The sequence below is a fragment of the Cololabis saira genome, chromosome 14 (genome assembly GCF_033807715.1).
Source record: "Cololabis saira isolate AMF1-May2022 chromosome 14, fColSai1.1, whole genome shotgun sequence".
Classification (NCBI taxonomy): domain Eukaryota; kingdom Metazoa; phylum Chordata; class Actinopteri; order Beloniformes; family Belonidae; genus Cololabis; species Cololabis saira.
This window is the reverse complement of record NC_084600.1, coordinates 7056456-7074394: the sequence shown is the minus strand read 5'-3', so window position 1 is coordinate 7074394 and position 17939 is coordinate 7056456. Positions and strand designations below refer to the sequence as shown.

Here is a 17939-nt window from a genome sequence, read left to right as displayed (position 1 = left end):
GAAAAACTCCCCTTTAGGAGGGAAGAAACCTTGAGCAGGACCAGGCTCATCAGGGGGGACCCTCCTGCCGAGGGCCAGACTTCCACCTCCACCTTTAAAACTAAACTTAAAACATTTCTGTTTAGTAAAGCCTCTAGTTAGTGTTTAGTAAACCTCTAGTTAGTGTTTAGTAAATTTCTAGTTAGTGTTTAGTAAACCTATAGTTAGTGTTTAGTAAACCTCTAGTTAGTGTTTAGTAAACCTATAGTTAGTGTTATTAAACCTCTAGTTAGTGTTTAGTAAACCTCTAGTTAGTGTTTAGTAAACCTCTAGTTAGTGTCAGTAAACCTCTAGTTAGTGTTTAGTAAACCTCTAGTTAGTGTTAGTAAACCTCTAGTTAGTGTTAGTAAGCCTCTAGTTAGTGTTATTAAACCTCTAGCTGGTGTTAGTAAACCTCTAGTTAGTTATAGTAAACCTCTAGTTAGTGTTAGTAAACCTGTAGTTAGTGTTTAGTTAACCTCTAGTTAGAGTTAGTAAACCTCTAGTTAGTGTTAGTAAACCTCTAGTTGTTGTTAGTAAACCTTTAGTTAGTGTTAGTAAACCTGTAGTTAGTGTTTAGTTAACCTCTAGTTAGAGTTAGTAAACCTCTAGTTAGTGTTAGTAAACCTCTAGTTGTTGTTAGTAAACCTCTAGTTAGTGTTTAGTAAACCTCTAGTTAGTGTCAGTAAACCTCTAGTTAGTGTTAGTAAACCTCTAGTTAGTGTTCAGTAAACCTCTAGTTAGTGTTAGTAAACCTCTAGTTAGTGTTTAGTAAACCTCTAGCTGGTGTTAGTAAACCTCTAGTTAGTGTTTAGTAAACCTCTAGCTGGTGTTAGTAAACCTCTAGTTAGTATTAGTTAACCTCTAGTTAGTGTTAGTAAACATCTAGTTAGTGTTTAGTAAACCTCTAGTTAGTGTTAGTAAACCTCTAGTTGGTGTTAGTAAACCTCTAGTTAGTGTTAGTAAACCTCTAGCTGGTGTTAGTAAACCTCTAGTTAGTGTTAGTAAACCTGTAGTTAGTGTTAGTAAACCTGTAGTTAGTGTTAGTAAACCTCTAGTTAGTGTTAGTAACCCTCTAGTTAGTGTTAGTAAACCTCTAGTTAGTGTTAGTAAACCTGTAGTTAGTGTTTAGTAAACCTCTAGTTAGTGTTTAGTAAACCTCTAGTTAGTGTTAGTAAACCTGTAGTTAGTGTTTAGTAAACCTCTAGTTAGTGTTAGTAAACCTCTAGTTAGTGTTAGTAAACCTCTAGTTAGTGTTAGTAAACCTCTAGTTAGTATTAGTAAACCTCTAATTAGTGTTTAGTAAACCTCTAGTTAGTATTAGTAAACCTCTAGTTAGTGTTAGTAAACCTCTAGTTAGTATTAGTAAACCTCTAGTTAGTGTTAGTAAACCTCTAGTTAGTGTTAGTAAACCTTTAGTTAGTGTTAGTAAACCTGTAGTTAGTGTTTAGTTAACCTCTAGTTAGAGTTAGTAAACCTCTAGTTAGTGTTAGTAAACCTCTAGTTGTTGTTAGTAAACCTCTAGTTAGTGTTTAGTAAACCTCTAGTTAGTGTCAGTAAACCTCTAGTTAGTGTTAGTAAACCTCTAGTTAGTGTTCAGTAAACCTCTAGTTAGTGTTAGTAAACCTCTAGTTAGTGTTTAGTAAACCTCTAGCTGGTGTTAGTAAACCTCTAGTTAGTGTTTAGTAAACCTCTAGCTGGTGTTAGTAAACCTCTAGTTAGTATTAGTTAACCTCTAGTTAGTGTTAGTAAACATCTAGTTAGTGTTTAGTAAACCTCTAGTTAGTGTTAGTAAACCTCTAGTTGGTGTTAGTAAACCTCTAGTTAGTGTTAGTAAACCTCTAGCTGGTGTTAGTAAACCTCTAGTTAGTGTTAGTAAACCTGTAGTTAGTGTTAGTAAACCTGTAGTTAGTGTTAGTAAACCTCTAGTTAGTGTTAGTAACCCTCTAGTTAGTGTTAGTAAACCTCTAGTTAGTGTTAGTAAACCTGTAGTTAGTGTTTAGTAAACCTCTAGTTAGTGTTTAGTAAACCTCTAGTTAGTGTTAGTAAACCTGTAGTTAGTGTTTAGTAAACCTCTAGTTAGTGTTAGTAAACCTCTAGTTAGTGTTAGTAAACCTCTAGTTAGTGTTAGTAAACCTCTAGTTAGTATTAGTAAACCTCTAATTAGTGTTTAGTAAACCTCTAGTTAGTATTAGTAAACCTCTAGTTAGTGTTAGTAAACCTCTAGTTAGTATTAGTAAACCTCTAGTTAGTATTTAGTAAACCTCTAGTTAGTGTTAGTAAACCTCTAGCTGGTGTTAGTAAACCTCTAGTTAGTGTTAGTAAACCTGTAGTTAGTGTCAGTAAACCTCTAGTTAGTGTTAGTAAACCTGTAGTTAGTGTTAGTAAACCTCTAGTTAGTGTTAGTAAACCTGTAGTTAGTGTTAGTAAACCTCTAGCTGGTGTTAGTAAACCTCTAGTTAGTGTTAGTAAACCTGTAGTTAGTGTCAGTAAACCTCTAGCTGGTGTTAGTAAACCTCTAGTTAGTGTTTAGTAAACCTCTAGTTAGTGTTAGTAAACCTCTAGTTAGTGTTAGTAAACCTCTAGTTAGTGTTAGTAAACCTGTAGTTAGTGTCAGTAAACCTCTAGCTGGTGTTAGTAAACCTCTAGTTAGTGTTTAGTAAACCTCTAGTTAGTGTTAGTAAACCTGTAGTTAGTGTTTAGTAAACCTCTAGTTAGTGTTAGTAAACCTCTAGTTAGTGTTTAGTAAACCTCTAGTTAGTGTTAGTAAACCTCTAGTTAGTGTTAGTAAACCTGTAGTTAGTGTTTAGTAAACCTCTAGTTAGTGTTAGTAAACCTGTAGTTAGTGTTTAGTAAACCTCTAGTTAGTGTTAGTAAACCTCTAGTTAGTGTTAGTAAACCTCTAGTTAGTGTTAGTAAACCTCTAGTTAGTATTAGTAAACCTCTAGTTAGTGTTTAGTAAACCTCTAGTTAGTGTTAGTAAACCTGTAGTTAGTGTTTAGTAAACCTCTAGTTAGTGTTAGTAAACCTCTAGTTAGTGTTAGTAAACCTCTAGTTAGTATTTAGTAAACCTCTAGTTAGTGTTAGTAAACCTCTAGCTGGTGTTAGTAAACCTCTAGTTAGTGTTAGTGAACCTGTAGTTAGTGTTTAGTAAACCTGTAGTTAGTGTTAGTAAACCTGTAGTTAGTGTTTAATAAACCTCTAGTTAGTGTTAGTAAACCTCTAGTTAGTATTTAGTAAACCTCTAGTTAGTGTTAGTAAACCTCTAGCTGGTGTTAGTAAACCTCTAGTTAGTGTTAGTGAACCTCTAGTTAGTGTCAGTAAACCTCTAGCTGGTGTTAGTAAACCTCTAGTTAGTGTTAGTAAACCTCTAGTTGGTGTTAGTAAACCTCTAGTTAGTGTTAGTAAACCTGTAGTTAGTGTTAGTAAACCTCTAGTTAGTGTTAGTAAACCTGTAGTTAGTGTCAGTAAACCTCTAGTTAGTGTTTAGTAAACCTCTAGTTAGTGTTAGTAAACCTCTAGTTAGTGTTAGTAAACCTCTAGTTAGTGTTAGTAAACCTCTAGTTAGTGTTTTCCTCTAGTTAGTGTTAGTAAACCTCTAGCTGGTGTTAGTAAACCTGTAGTTAGTGTTCAGTAAACCTCTAGTTAGTGTTAGTAAACCTCTAGTTAGTGTTAGTAAACCTGTAGTTAGTGTCAGTAAACCTCTAGCTGGTGTTAGTAAACCTCTAGTTAGTGTCAGTAAACCTCTAGTTAGCGGCAGGGGGACTCCAACATGATCCACTGGGCGGTGCCCCTCACCCTCCTTCTCTTTCCTTTCCTTTCTCAGTTATTAATTATAAGTATCTCATCACCACCATTGTTCTCCATTGTTCTTGTAGTTTGTTGTGCTGGTCTGCAGCCTCAGCTCCCCCTGCCATTCTTTATGTTTATGTAATAATTGCTCAGGGCAACTTCTGTTGTACTAGACGCGATATAGATCAAATTGAATTGAATCATGATGTGTTACTCTGAGGCAGGACTTGAAGCTGTAGAAGGGCGTCCTGTCTTGGTTGTCCTCGTCCCTGCGTTTGCAGAAGAGCATGGCGTGCTCGTAGAGGAAGAGGTGTCTCTGCATGGGTTTGAATCTGGCCAGCTCCTTCATTCGCACCGCTGCCCGTTTGTGGCTGATCCAAACGTTGAAGCCGCCCTGCATCACCACGCGGCCCAGCTGGCTGAGATCCCCCTGAGCCGGAGACAGGAACACACACGGGACTGTTTCAGATACTCTATTTTGGTCAACAGCAAAAATATGCGATGATGGTCTGGTATCCAGGGATGTGAACCCCTCCCTCTGTCCTTACTTCACGCCTTTAATTGGCTGGTACCTGATATCCAGTGATGGCTGTCTGATGCATGGAGTCGTTGACGGACTTAACCAGCTCCAGCATGGAGCTGAGCGCCTCCTGCAGCTCGCAGCGGTATCGCTGCTCCACACACTGCTTCAGAAGCTCCTGAGCAAAGACAGACACACAGGAAGACATGTCAGCGGTTCCTCCTTTATCTAATCTGAGGAAACAAAATCACTGCTGGCTTGTCTGCCGTTCTGACATCTGAGTAAATGCAATCTGCCTGTCCTCAGCTCGTCTCCTGGGCTGTGGCCGGGATCGTTTTGTACCACCACATCTCCGTTCGTGCATCAATGTCTTTTTTCAAACAGAATCAATGAATGAAGAGCGATGTGTCCACCTGACATGTATTAACGCAGAGCTGCTGGTTTGTGGTAAAGAAAAGGAGCTTCAATGAGATGAATGAGTTGTATTAATTTGTCAGTTCATGGACATGTAAATTTTTGATGTTTATTTTTTTATTGCTGTTGAGTTTAGAGGAGGTTTGGTGAATGTGCTATATACTATATACAAAGCACAATGCGTGCACATGTCATCATCTTACATTATTATCGTTCTGCCTTGTGTTTTTGAACAATCGGAGAACACAAAATTTGATTTCCACAAAGGATGAACCTCAAAAGCTCTCAAACGCTCCTGTGATTGTGACCGCAACCTAAACCTTTTCATCATCCATGCAGTCGTGACTCTGTGTGAGCAAAACCTTGAGAAGCAGCTGGTACTTGGTGAGCCGTTGGATGGGTTTCAGGAGGTAAGAATCAAGACCCAGCTTCTGGTCCAACTTCTTCTGACACTCCTGCAGAGAGCCAAGAGACACGGACAGAGAAATTAAACAATCACTTTTAAATGATTTTTCAGCTTTCATGATTTTTAATTGAAAACATGCACAGTGTTAGATAGTGTTACACATGTGCAGCTACTGTACCTGGAAGAAGGGCGAATCAGAGCACTGTCTCCATAGCAACTCTGAGCGAGGTTTGTTTTGGCAGTACCGCTCATACACCTTGAACTTCTCCTTCTGCTCACACACACACACACACACACACACACACACACACACACACACACACATTTAACACTTTCAGTGTGTTGTTTTAGACAGCTTCAGAAAAAGTCCTCACATCTCTGATAGTATTTCTCACCCGCTGCAGAAAGCAGGCCCCCACGCGCTCCGGAGCCTCCAGGCAACTCTGCAGATCTTGGAGGAAGATCCTGAATTGAAACCCCAAAATGAAAGTGACGTGTAATTAGATGGAGGTAAAAACACAGGAAGACAAGGACGACTCGGACACAGCGCGTGAGCTCAGTGTGTGTGTGTGTGTGTGTGTGTGTGTGTGTGTGTGTGTGTGTGTGTGTATTGCCTGCTGTGGAACTGGTAAATCTCTGGCATGTTGCCGAACAGAACATCCTTCTGGCTGCTGAGAGCTGGGGGAAGGAGATGAGACATGGACGGGTCCTCCATCTCTGCCCTGTACCCCTGATGAGAGAAGGTGAGGCGAGGCAGGAAATCAGAAAGTGCTGAATTAGAAACATTGCTCACTGCTGTTTCTGGCAAAGGCAGTCTCACCAGAAGGACAGAGAGCAGCTCATCCACGTAGATCCTCTCTGTAGCTATCAGCTCCTTCATAATGTGGCTGAAAAGAGTGAATATGACGGATAAATTGTTAAAGATCTTCATGCGACTGGGACAAAAAGAGCTGGGATGGGCTGCTATAATGGCTCGCTCACATACAGTATAGCAGCACACAGGGCCAATCATTTCAGGTCAGGGATACGTTGATTACATACCGTGTGGCCTGCTCTGGATTGTCCTCTGCCTCTGAATCCGTTTCAGGATTGGGGCCATATAAACTGCTGCGGTTGCCTTGGTAATCATGCATCACCTCAATCTGACAGGATGAAACAAATCTGTCAACTTGGACACATGAATAAATACAGTATAAATAAACGTGAGACAGTTTCAAATGATAGAATTGACAGGTATAACCAGGTCCGAATTTTGAAATCTATTTCAAGGTTCAGTGAAGGATAATACAACAAATATGAATATATATTAAAAAAGCACACCTTGCGCTGGCTGTTGTTTTTCCTTGAGGCTTTTTTTCCAGGAAGCAGGTCAAAGGAGAACTTTGAGTTCAAGACGCTGAAGTCTACACCTGCAGGGAAATGTCACACAAATGCACAAACATGAATGGTGATGCTCTAAGGCAGGGGTCGGCAACCCACGGCTCCAGAGCCGCATGCGGCTCTTCAGCGCCACCCTGGTGGCTCCTGGAGCTTTTTCAAAAATGTTTGAGCTTTTTTTTTCCCTTTTTTTCTTCTTTTTTTCTTTTTTTACTTTTTTCTTTTTTTCTTCTTTTTTCCTTTTTTTTCTATTTTTTTTCTATTTTTTCCTTTTTTTCTCTTTTTTCTTCTTTTTTCCTTTCCTTTTTAATCTCGATATTTCGACTTTTTTCTCGAAATTTTGACTTTTTTCTCAAGATTGTACTTCAACATTAATCTCGCGGGGCCCTGTCCCTAGCCGGTGGGGGCCTTGGGGGCCTGTGGGGGGGGTTGCCTCATGGCGGTGGGGGGGGGGGTGGCTGGGGAGGGCTCGGGCGGGGGGCTGTGGCTGGGGCGTCTCCGGGCCTCCCGGGGGGGGCTGGGCCGTGGACGTGGGGGTCCCACCCGGAGGGCCCAGCCCTGCCTGGGTGGGGGGTGGCTGTCTGCGCTGGGGGGGCATTGCTGCCTTGGTCCTCCGTCGCTGGGCGGGGGCACATGTGGGGACTCCGTGACCCTTGGGGTGTCCGCCGGGGTGGCCTCGGGGGGGGGTGGGGCCGGGTCCGGGGAGCGGGCCTCCCCTAACCGGGGGGTGCACGGGCGGGCGCGACGGCGGTGTGGCACCATTCCCAGGTATCTATGTCTTATGTTGTCAGTATGAATGGGAGGATGTTGGACCGTTTCCCCCTCCGTCTGGGGGCTCCGGCGGCGCCGGGGGCGCCCTTGGAGGTACGGTGGGGCCCTGGCCCGGCTCGGAGGGCCGGCCCCCATCTACTGGACGGCCGGTGGGGGGACGCGGGTGTCTTACCAGGGCCGGCTTTGCTGGTCCTGCTTCCTGGCTTCGGCCTCCGCTCCCCCTCTTTCCCCCCCTACACGATTCATACGCACATAGGCGAAGGGCGGGGGGTCCGGGTCGTGGGGGGCACCGTCCCGTGTGGCCCGGCACTCCCCGCCTCACGGTTTTAACAGCAAAATAGACACTGCACATTCAACACTTAATAAATACATTTGACAAGGACACGTAGTTCGGGAGGGGGGGGGGTCGGTGTCAATCGATACTTGGCCCTCCCCCCTCCCTGTTTTTATGGCATTAATCACACGCACTCAACACCAGGGGCGGGAGGGGGTCCCACATCACCCGCGTTCCCTCACTGGCCTGGGACAGGTGGGTCGGGTTACCCGGGCCTGGCGGGGCCCGCCGTGCAGCCTGGGGTGCCTTCTGGCGGTGCTGGACCCCCCCGGGGAGGGGGAAACGGTGCGTGATTGTATGTCGGTGTCGGTGAGAATGCGGTATGGAAGGGTCCTGCCATGGAGGATTTGAGCCTCCATTGGCAGGACATCAAAACTTAATAATTTATGAATATTATATTATACAAAGATGGTTATTATTATTATTAGTATTATTATTATGTATAGTATATTATATTATTATTAGTATAGGTATCGGATAGGTGAATGGATGAATGAATGGGATGCCTGGGTCTGGGGCCCTCCGTTGTCGGGCCTGCACGGGTGTCGCCTTGTTGGGGGGTTCCCTCTCTCCGGGCCCGTCTCCGGTCCCCCACGCTGCCTCTGCGGCGGGGCGCCCCTCTGGTCTTGGAGGGCCACTTTCGTGGGGGACGGGTGCGCCTGCCCGCGTCGGCGGCCGGGGCGCCTCTGTCTCTCCGGGCAGGCTGGCCCCCTGCCGGGTGGGGGTCGTTGGCCTGAAGGGGTGAGGGCCTCCTGGCCGCGTGTCCGGCCCGGACCGGGTGGCCGGGGATTGCCTGGGTCGCGGTCCGCCGCCGCGGGATCCCTGGCTGCTTCTTCCCGCGCCGTGGGGGGCCCCGCCCGCGGGCCCCCTCGGCCGCCGCCGGGGGGGGGGGGGGGGGGCCTCGCAGGCGGTGGGTTGCCTCCCTCCTACTTCTCCCCTCTGTGGGGTTGCCGGTGGCCTGGGTTCCGGGCTCTTCCGTGTCGGCCTCTGGTCTCGCGGGTGGCGGGGTTGCTCCCCCCCCTCCCCCACTATAGATACACTTCAGGTGGAGCTTTGTTTGGTTTATTACACACACACACACACACACACACACACACACACACACACACACACACACACACACACACACACACACACACACACACACACACACACACATATAGTCACTTAGTCACATGCATTTACACACACACACACACACACACACACACACACACACACACACACACACACGCATGATCATATACATACACACACACACACATAGACATACACACTGGCTTGTTCACCTGCATGCTGGCTCTCTAGTTTTTGGGTTTAGGTAGCGGTAGCGATAGCTTAGCTCAGACTGCGATCAGATCTCAAGATTTAGGTTGATTGCTGTTATTGTTTTGGTTGGCTCCGTGCCGGTTTCGTGCTTTGTTTGTGGTTTTTTGTTGCAGATTTCCAGTGCTTGACGTGTGTCTCCGTGTGTTCCTGCTTCCTGGATTGGCAGTGGAGGTCGTCACCCCCCCCCCCTCCCCAAAAAAAAAAAAAAAAAACACTGGGTTTGTATGTGTATATTTATGTATGTGTACGCATATGTGTGCGTATATATATGTATATATATTAAATATAGTAATAATGCACACATATACACTTTTGGTTTCTACCGTCATGGTATCAATCAATAATATGTGTGCAGACAAGGTTAAAAAAAAAAAAAACATTAATCTTGACATTTCGATTTTTTTCTCGACATTTTGACTTTTTTCTCGAAGTGCATAATTAAAAAAAGAAATCTTCCCCCAGTTCTAACTAATATAGATACATTCAGCATGTGTTGCCTTCATTCTAAGGCTTATACAAGACTTTTCATTTTTTGCGGCTCCAGACATATCTGTTTTTTGTGTTTTTGGTCCAATATGGCTCTTTCCACATTTTGGGTTGCCGACCGCTGCTCTAAGGGAAGGAACAATACTATAAAACAAGGTGGACCCAAAGCCTGAGCTAAATGTTAATGTCATTAAAGGAGGGCACCGAGGTGAGTGAAATTATAATCAATGAGGGATATCTGAGTCTTTAACCACTCTGAACTGGTGTCAACTACAATACATTGTTTGGTTTTTGGGACCAACTCATCCTGCCGACTGTGGTGAAGCAGAGGCTGATGAAGTGATGAAGTGGGAGTACCGTGCTTCGGGGAGAAGAGGGGGGACTTGCATCGCAGCACGTTCTGGTCCGAGTCCGGCCTGGGGGCCACCAGCTGTATGGGTCGGACCTGCAGGTCGGCCAGCTTCCTCAGACATTGCTCTCTGTTTCTCATCATACACTGCACCGAGTTCAGCTTCTCTGTTACCATGGTGATCTGGGACTGTAAAGAGAGCAGGTGTAAAGCAGGGTAGGCTTTGAGTGCTGTGAGTGTGAGCGTCGGCAGCAGCTGGGTACCTGCAGCTGAGGGGAGAGGATGGCCTCGAACTCCAGGCTCAGGGTGTCCTGGCTGTAACTCAGGACGGACGGCGCCCTCTCCTGGTGGCAGCTCAGGTAGTGCAGCGCCTCCTGAGCGCCCTCTCGGGTCTGGAACTTGTCCACCATCTGACTGGCCAGCAGATAGGCGCCCTCGTCACACCAGCGAAGGGCCTGCTCACAAAAGATTATACAGATTATAAAATCCTCCTGAGACATTTATGTGACTTGTGATGTCGATCTCTTTGACTCAAAATGACTTGAAAGTTCAAACTTGGTGGAGGGGCCGTGGCCACCAGGAGACCTCTCACATATATTGAGGGCCTGCCCAAAACTGCAGGTGAACTGGAAAGATATTGAAAGGGAAATCGAACATATTTTGATGATAAAGCTACAACTTGATCCAAAGTTATTTATTTTGGGTGTCCCTACAGGATATCAAATGGGGCAAAATAAATCATCTTTATTGAGGACAGTACTTTTGGTAGGTAAAAAACAATAACAGTACTATGGTTACAGCCACAGCCCCCCAAGACAGAGCAGTGGCAGCAAAGGGTTCATGAGGTTTATGTCATGGAAAATGGATTCATTTATTGATATATGGGCACCATGGATGTTGATGCATGGCTCCGAGCTGCCATGGACATGGATCAGAAAGCAAAGTAAATCGGTAGAGTGATTGTACTTTGATGCTTACACACTTACGTTTTTTTATTATTATTATTATTATTATTATTATTATTATTATTATTATTATTATTATTATTATTATTATTATTATTATTATTTTAATTTTATTTTTTTAAGTAATTAATAAATATATATATATATATATATATATATATATATATATATATATATATATATATATATATATATATATATATATATATATATATATATATATATATATATTACACTATGATGTATATTTGCTTTGTTTTTATATTTCACGTTGTATTTGATATTTGTGGGCATAAATAAAAAGGTTCAAAAAAAGAAAGTTTAAACTTGGATATCAGTTTTATCGTGAGTCTTTGAGCCTGGGAGCGACCGTACCTGTTCCAGGCGCAGCAGCAGGTCTCGTATCCGGTGCAGCGAGGCCCGCTTGGTCCGTATGGCCGTGGTGATGACATCACAGTGGTGGCGCAGCTCGTTGCAGCGCTGCACGATGAGAGCCAGAGCGTAGTGGTGGTTAGCAGCCAGCTGGTGGCCATGCAGGATCACCACCTGGGCACGAGCCATCTCCTCCTGATGCACACACACGGGGATCAAAGGGATTATTCAGCATGTGTTCCCAGATGAAAGAGATATTCGTGATACACAGGAAAGACACTGTGGCAGGGTGGAGAGGTTGATGGGACACACGCACCTGTGTCCCATCCGCCTGAGTGGCTGCCGCGCCTCCACCCTGCCTGCCTTATAAGGCATAGCTGGACAGCAGCGGGTGGGCCTGGGATGCTGATGTCTGATGCTGTGCTTGTGCACGTGTGAGGGTTTCTTCTGGTCTAATAAAAGGGTTCTGCACCAAGCTCCGTGTCCTCTCCATCCTGTCGGTCGGGCTCTCGATCCCGTTTGGCCCGAGGCCACCATGGGCCCGGCCCCGAGAGCGGCTTCCTCGGCGGTCGGGCCGACGCCGGGGACGACCCCCCGACGCCAATCTCCCACCCCGGCGCGAGATTGGCGTTGGAGGTGTGTGGCAGGGTGGAAAGGTTGATGGGACACACGCACCTGTGTCCCATCCGCCTGGGTGGCTGCCGCTCTCCACCCTGCCTGCCTTTTAAGGCATAGTTGGACAGCAGCGGGTGGGCCTGGGATCCTGATGTCTGATGCTGTGCTTGTGCACGTGTGGCGGTGATCTTCTGATTGCAAATAAAAGGGTTCTGCACAAAGCTCTGTGTCCTCTCCATCCTGTCGGTCGGGCCCTGTGGCACTCACACTGCTACAGACACTTTGTCTCTTAAATTCTGTGCATTCATGTTTTTAAGTGCAACACTTAGAAAAAATCCCTGTTGTGAATGAAACCAGTGGTCATAGTGTGAACTGCACTCAGTATCCTGTTTCTGAGCTAACATTCCCTCACGCTGAATGCTTCTCACACTCCGGGGGAAAGCAATACAACCGTAGAGGTAAAACTCTCTAGAGGGACATTTAGGATCACATTTTCTCTGGACGAGCTCTCTGACTGAGCTGTTCCGGTAATGATACAACATGACATCTAGACGATATTTTCACATTGGAAAAGTGCAGTGCAGAGGTCATTAGAGGTCATAGGAGCTGTTAGAAAAAATGAACTAACACCAAATCTCCCTGTCAGAGAATAATGTGAAGCTTAGCAAGAATGACTATAAAAACTCACTTTGAACGTTCAAGGAAATAAGAGACAGAATTATCTTCTTTCTTTCCTTAAGAGCAGTCCCATGTATCCTGTGCTAAAGGAGATCATGAAGGAAACAGTGAAGCTCATTTCCTTTGCAGTTTGTCTGGCTCTTATCGTGACTGCTAATTAAATACTTTTGAGTAACTCAGTCAGGAACCTTCCTAAGTAAAAAGCCTGTGACTGGACCCCTGGTTCTTGTTGTGAGAACAGCTAACAGGGAAGAACTTTATTAGGGTTAGGGTTTACATGTCTGTCCCTTTCATCTCAGCACCAGTGATGTGCGTGTTGCTGTGTGTGCTCGTGCGTGACCTGAGCGCGCTTGTCCAGGATCTGCAGGTCTTTGAGTAGCTGCTCAGTCTGAACCACCGTGGTTCCCACGGAGGCGATGTCTTTCTCCTGGGCGGAGATCCACTCCAGCACCTCGTCCATCTGCAAACACACACATCAGTGTCAGTCTCCTGACTAACACGGGGCTGAATTATCTTGTGTTTGTATGTTTCCTTCACACCTGCTGGAAGCTGATTTCATAGTGCAGCAGTTGCAGGTACTGCTGCAGCTTCAGGTGGTGTTTTTCAAAGAAGCCATCAAAAGCTTCCTCCATGTCCCTGAGCTGGGCCAGCAGCCTGAAACACACACGCACGGGCGGGACAGAGACGGTCTGTTAACATAAAGGTTTAAGGCAGGGGTCAGCAACCTGCGGCTCTAGAGCTGCATGCGGCTCTTTAGCGCCGCCCTAGTGGCTCCTGGAGCTTTTTCAAAAATGTTTGACTTTTTTTTCTTCTTTTTTTTTCCTTTTTTTCTTCTTTTTTTCTTTTTTTCCTTTTTTCTTTCTTCCTCTTTTTTTCTTCCTTTGTCCTTTCGACTTTTTTCTCAACATTCCGACTTTTCTCTCAAAATTTTGACTTTTTTCTCTCAACATTTCCACTTTTTTCTCGAGATTGTACTTCAACATTAATCTCGACATTTCCACTTTTTTCTCAACATTTTGACTTTTTTCTCGACATTTCGCCTTTCGCCATTTGCCTTCATTCTAAGGCTTATACAAGACTTTTCATTTTTTTCGGCTCCAGACATATTGGTTTTTGGTCCAATATGGCTCTTTCAACCTTTTGGTTGCCGACCCCTGGTTTAAGGAGATGAAACTCAGTTTCTGAGCTGTAAATTGAGCTTCTATGTGTCTTTACAGGAGAGTTAAACACAGTCAAGCACCTTTGAACAGTTTCCATATCTACTTGTATTTCCCTCTCGTCCTCTATGTCTTTCTTCGCAGTTTTGACGGTTTGCAGGTTGGACGCCAGCAGGCGTCCCTCTTTCAGCACACCCCGGATATCGTCCTGGTAAAGCAACAACAAAACACTCACAAAGCCGTGCGACCACAGAAAACTAGAGGAGGGGGAAGAGGGAAGGGAAGAGACGCATAAAAAAGAGCGGTAAACCTTCATCTGCCGGTATCGGTGGGTGTGGGAGTGCAGCAGGAATTCAATGGCACTGGCTTCATCTGGAAGTTCTGTTTCAGACAGTTCAGATCCAAACCGCTGCAGCAACTGGGCGATCTCTTTCACCGTCACTGCAAAGGTCTCGATGGACTGCACACACACACACACACACACACACACACACAAACATAGGACACACTTCAAACCTTCAGTAGTCTTAACAATAGTGACCTTACTTCATTCCTCTCATGTCAAACATCACTAGGAAATGGTAGCTGAACCACCTCCAGAAGAGCGTACCGAGCGGAGGACAAGCCAGTCGCTTTGGCAATACTCCACTTTTGCAGTGAAGTCTGATGCCAGGTGGTTTTCATCGATGTAGCGGAGCAGGTCGCTGACGGAGCGCAGCATCACCACCTAGGAAACGCAGAGGCATAAAGGATCTGAAAACCACTGGGCTGGTGATTCTTCTGATACCATAACAGGGGGAAAATTAGCTGTTCTAATAAATGATGCTGAATGTCAGAAGTAACGTTGGCGTTGCCCCGGAGGAGTGAAGGACCCAGCTCTGGAGAACAGGGACAAAGAAACGCACCGGCATTTTCAACAGGAAGTCATTCTGGCTGAAGCGAAAGCCCAGGTCAGTGCTGGAGGACGGACTGGGGGCAGAGCTTGACATGCCAGTGGGACGGAGCACCAGGACCAAATGCAGATTCCCCGGAAACGAGGTCTGAAAGAAGTGAATACAAAATTAGTGGCTTAGATAGTTCAGACATTCTTACGGTAAAGAAATGCAACTGCAGAGGAATCACAAACTGCTGGTATAATCTTGATCTCCAAAGCTTTTCAATCATAAAACTATACAAAACTCCTTTTTCAAATATATTTTCCAAACTTTTTTTAAAGAAGCATAAATAACTTCATTTCATGTTGAAATATCAGTCTCAACATAATTTGAAGGAACCTTTGCTAACGTTTAGGATGCATCAGCTAGCTGCTGGTGTGCTGTCTCTACTGTGGGCAAAAACCAGTCAATTAAACTTTGGACTGCCGTCCTGGTCAGCTCATGCAACAACTGTGTTTTGGTTTACGGTATTATGCCACACATCAACAACAATGGACCAAAAGGCAACTAAGAGGCTCAAGAAAGTAAAGACACATGAGAAAAGTGGCCATGGAAGCGGTCGGTCAAAAGTAAACCATAGATTGTGATGTTAAAGTTGGCTAATCTCCATTCCTATAGGGGGACCCACTGAGCAAACAATGCCTAAAAGTTTCTTCAAGCTGCTTTAATAACCCAAAGAGCTGGAAAATCACAAATATCCCTGAAACAGAAATGGTGTCTCAGTTCTGTCAGCCCTCACAGAAACACATAAGTGCTGTTCCCACTCTGACTAATATTATATGTGAAAGATTTCAGGCCTGTAGACATTCATTTCAAATATGTTTCTTTTTTTCTACATTGTTTCACACATTTCTCCAAAACTGTAGCAAAAAACAAGATTTGGAGTTGTTTTCTAAATGTGCAGTACCTTGTAAAATGCTTATGATCTCAGTGTTTTATTTTTCACACACACAAAGGAAGCCCATCTTCAGAGGTTGAATAGTTAGTTTACTTGAGACCATGTGTCTGGAACCTGTTGTGTGTTCTCAGTATATATATTTCCCCTGAAAACCTCTGTCTGCAACACCACCAAGCAACCAGCACCACAGAGGTCTCCAAACATGTCAGACAAAAAAGAACAACAATTTTAAGACATGCTGAGAAGGGCATCAGTCAAAACAGGGACTAAAGGTACAGAGAGCTCCAAAACTGAGGTTGAACTGTCTTCCCATGTGACCACTTATAAGCACACGGCCGTGAAACTGGACTTCACTGACGAATGGCCAAACGGCAATAAAAACAACAAAAGAAAAGCCTGGATTATAATGAAAAGGAAAATATATTTGAAATTCAGCAACAGGCACATGGGAACAAGGTAAATGTTTTCCCAGTAAGGAAAAAAAATTATTTTGGTATAAAACACTTTCGATCTGGGAAGACCACTCCCACAGTAAAACATGGTGGTGGTAGCATCTTGATTGGGGATTCTGCAGCTTCTTGGGAATTGGTCATAATTGAAGGAATTATTGGGGAGACTCAGTGTCGGTTCTCCGGAGAACTGAGAGGTGTATAAATGATAATTTTCCAGATTTTTCCTAAAAAAACACCAATGATAAATAATGAAGTGCCTTTGTTAGGTCAACTCAAAGCCCAGACATCAATCCGACTGATCTGTAGTATGACTTAAAGACTGACTCATTCTCCTAAACAACAAACGTTTCTCTACTGACGACTGCAGACAAAGTGTTATAGAATGAACTTATTTTCGGGATGTGATTATTTTTACATAAAATACCGTCATTGTCTGAGTTGGGTGGATTTTCTTCTCCGTAGAATAAGAACAGGAGTCAGACTGCCAGTGGGATCAGCTGACAGCTGATATCTGCTCATCCTGTTGTCTAGTAGAGCTCCACACCGCATCAGCATCCTTCACTGTCACTCCGGCAGTTCTTTAGCTTTCTGCTGCGTTTCTGTCGTCCCAGCAGCCGGCTTTACTCCCTCAGTCCACTCTCTAGTCATTCTTCTCATTCTCATTATCGGCCATCAACATCCCTGCATGCCTTCACACTTCCTTCTCTGGGCTTATGTTATGTAGAAACAGAAAGCTGTCGCCGCTGGCATTAACGCTACAGTTTCCCCGCTGCAGAGTCAAATTCACTAATGGCACCTAAACTGATGAGGACTGCCAACAACAACACCCAAGAGGCCAAATGGACTCTGAGTGAGAATTAACTGTTTTTCTGGATGGAGTCCAACTGGTTAGTTTTCTAATGTGAAAAACAACATATGACTCACACAATCTGCACGTCAATCCACTTGTGTCCCTGATGGACACCACATACCGGGCCCACATTAGCTTCCCCTTTGCCTTCTATATAATACTGAAACCCCAGAGGAACCAATCCCCCCCGGCCTTTTCCCGCTCTGTGCCCCGGTATCCCACTCTGACTCCAGATTCGGCCCACATGGACCTGCTAAGCGGATTGTTATGTTTACAGTTGTCCTTGCATGCACACATCTTCTGTAAATTTCTCCTAAAAAATGTCTACAGTCTGCAGTCAACTTTTACTCTTAATTAATAGTATATGTCCAGGTTGTGTGAGCTGAGAAACCACGGTTCTCTTTAATCCAGATGAGCAGAACCAGTGTACCAGGAGCTGTGGAGACATTGCAAAACTTGATGCAAAATAACTGGAATCTGTCTGCGAGCCTCTTACACTTGTGTGGCCTCTTCCCGGAAACTTCTGACCTGCCACCAACTCCATCTTACACTTATGACTTTTATACAAAAAATCCTGATGCTTGCCCTCACAGGAAACATGATGGATGGAACTATATCGGTAAGAACATCTGCATTGCACAGCTGTGGTCAGATGTGTGTTACATTGATTTAAAAGGTAAGCTAAACTCATGAAGAGGGGAAGCACACTCCACATCTTCAGCCTGCAGTACCGAAGCTGAAACAGCCTCATGCTGCTCTGCACCTGCAGTTACAGTCCAAACACGCTCGTTTGTCATTGGCCTGTCCTCATCCCCCAGCACACTCCCAACACACACTCCTAACATTAACGTGATATCTGATTCCGGCCGGTCTGTACACCGATAGTAATTTCAGGGGTTGTATTAAAGAGCCCATCCTATCCAGTGTGTCGCAGTGATGGAGCAGTGATGGAGCGCAGCTCCCCTCTCTGCTGCAGTATCCTCCCACCTCCTCCCTCACCTCCCAGCCCCCCGGCGGAGCTTACCGCGGCCCGCCGCAGACGGGGGAAGCCCCTCAGCGGGTTGGACTCGGCCATGGCTCCCGGCGGTGTCCTGCTCCGTCCTGCCCGGCCCGGGACGCCTGAAGCGGGACGCGGCGACGGCAGCGAGCGCGGTCACCTCCACCGCAGTGTCCGGGCAGCTCGGTGCGCTCCTCGGCAGAGCGCTGCTGCTGCGGCCGGGA

At 45.2% G+C, this 17939-nt stretch overlaps 1 protein-coding gene across 2 annotated transcripts in view; it reads right to left on the bottom strand.

Moving 5' to 3' along the window:
- LOC133459513 (proto-oncogene DBL) overlaps positions 1-17939 on the bottom strand; it is a 31773-nt gene extending 13834 nt beyond the window's left edge. For both annotated transcript variants that reach the window (XM_061739527.1, XM_061739528.1), the window contains exons 1-19: positions 17743-17939; positions 14489-14623; positions 14194-14310; positions 13894-14043; positions 13667-13791; positions 12966-13080; positions 12767-12886; positions 11137-11328; positions 10060-10251; positions 9805-9985; positions 6471-6559; positions 6192-6292; positions 5971-6037; positions 5765-5880; positions 5546-5615; positions 5329-5421; positions 5107-5199; positions 4383-4508; positions 4025-4240 (exon numbers count right to left, since the gene is read on the bottom strand). In XM_061739527.1, coding sequence (XP_061595511.1) covers positions 4025-4240; positions 4383-4508; positions 5107-5199; positions 5329-5421; positions 5546-5615; positions 5765-5880; positions 5971-6037; positions 6192-6292; positions 6471-6559; positions 9805-9985; positions 10060-10251; positions 11137-11328; positions 12767-12886; positions 12966-13080; positions 13667-13791; positions 13894-14043; positions 14194-14310; positions 14489-14623; positions 17743-17793 — 2349 coding nt within the window. In that variant the 5' untranslated portion in view covers positions 17794-17939. The remainder of the gene's footprint in view (positions 1-4024; positions 4241-4382; positions 4509-5106; positions 5200-5328; positions 5422-5545; positions 5616-5764; positions 5881-5970; positions 6038-6191; positions 6293-6470; positions 6560-9804; positions 9986-10059; positions 10252-11136; positions 11329-12766; positions 12887-12965; positions 13081-13666; positions 13792-13893; positions 14044-14193; positions 14311-14488; positions 14624-17742) is intronic.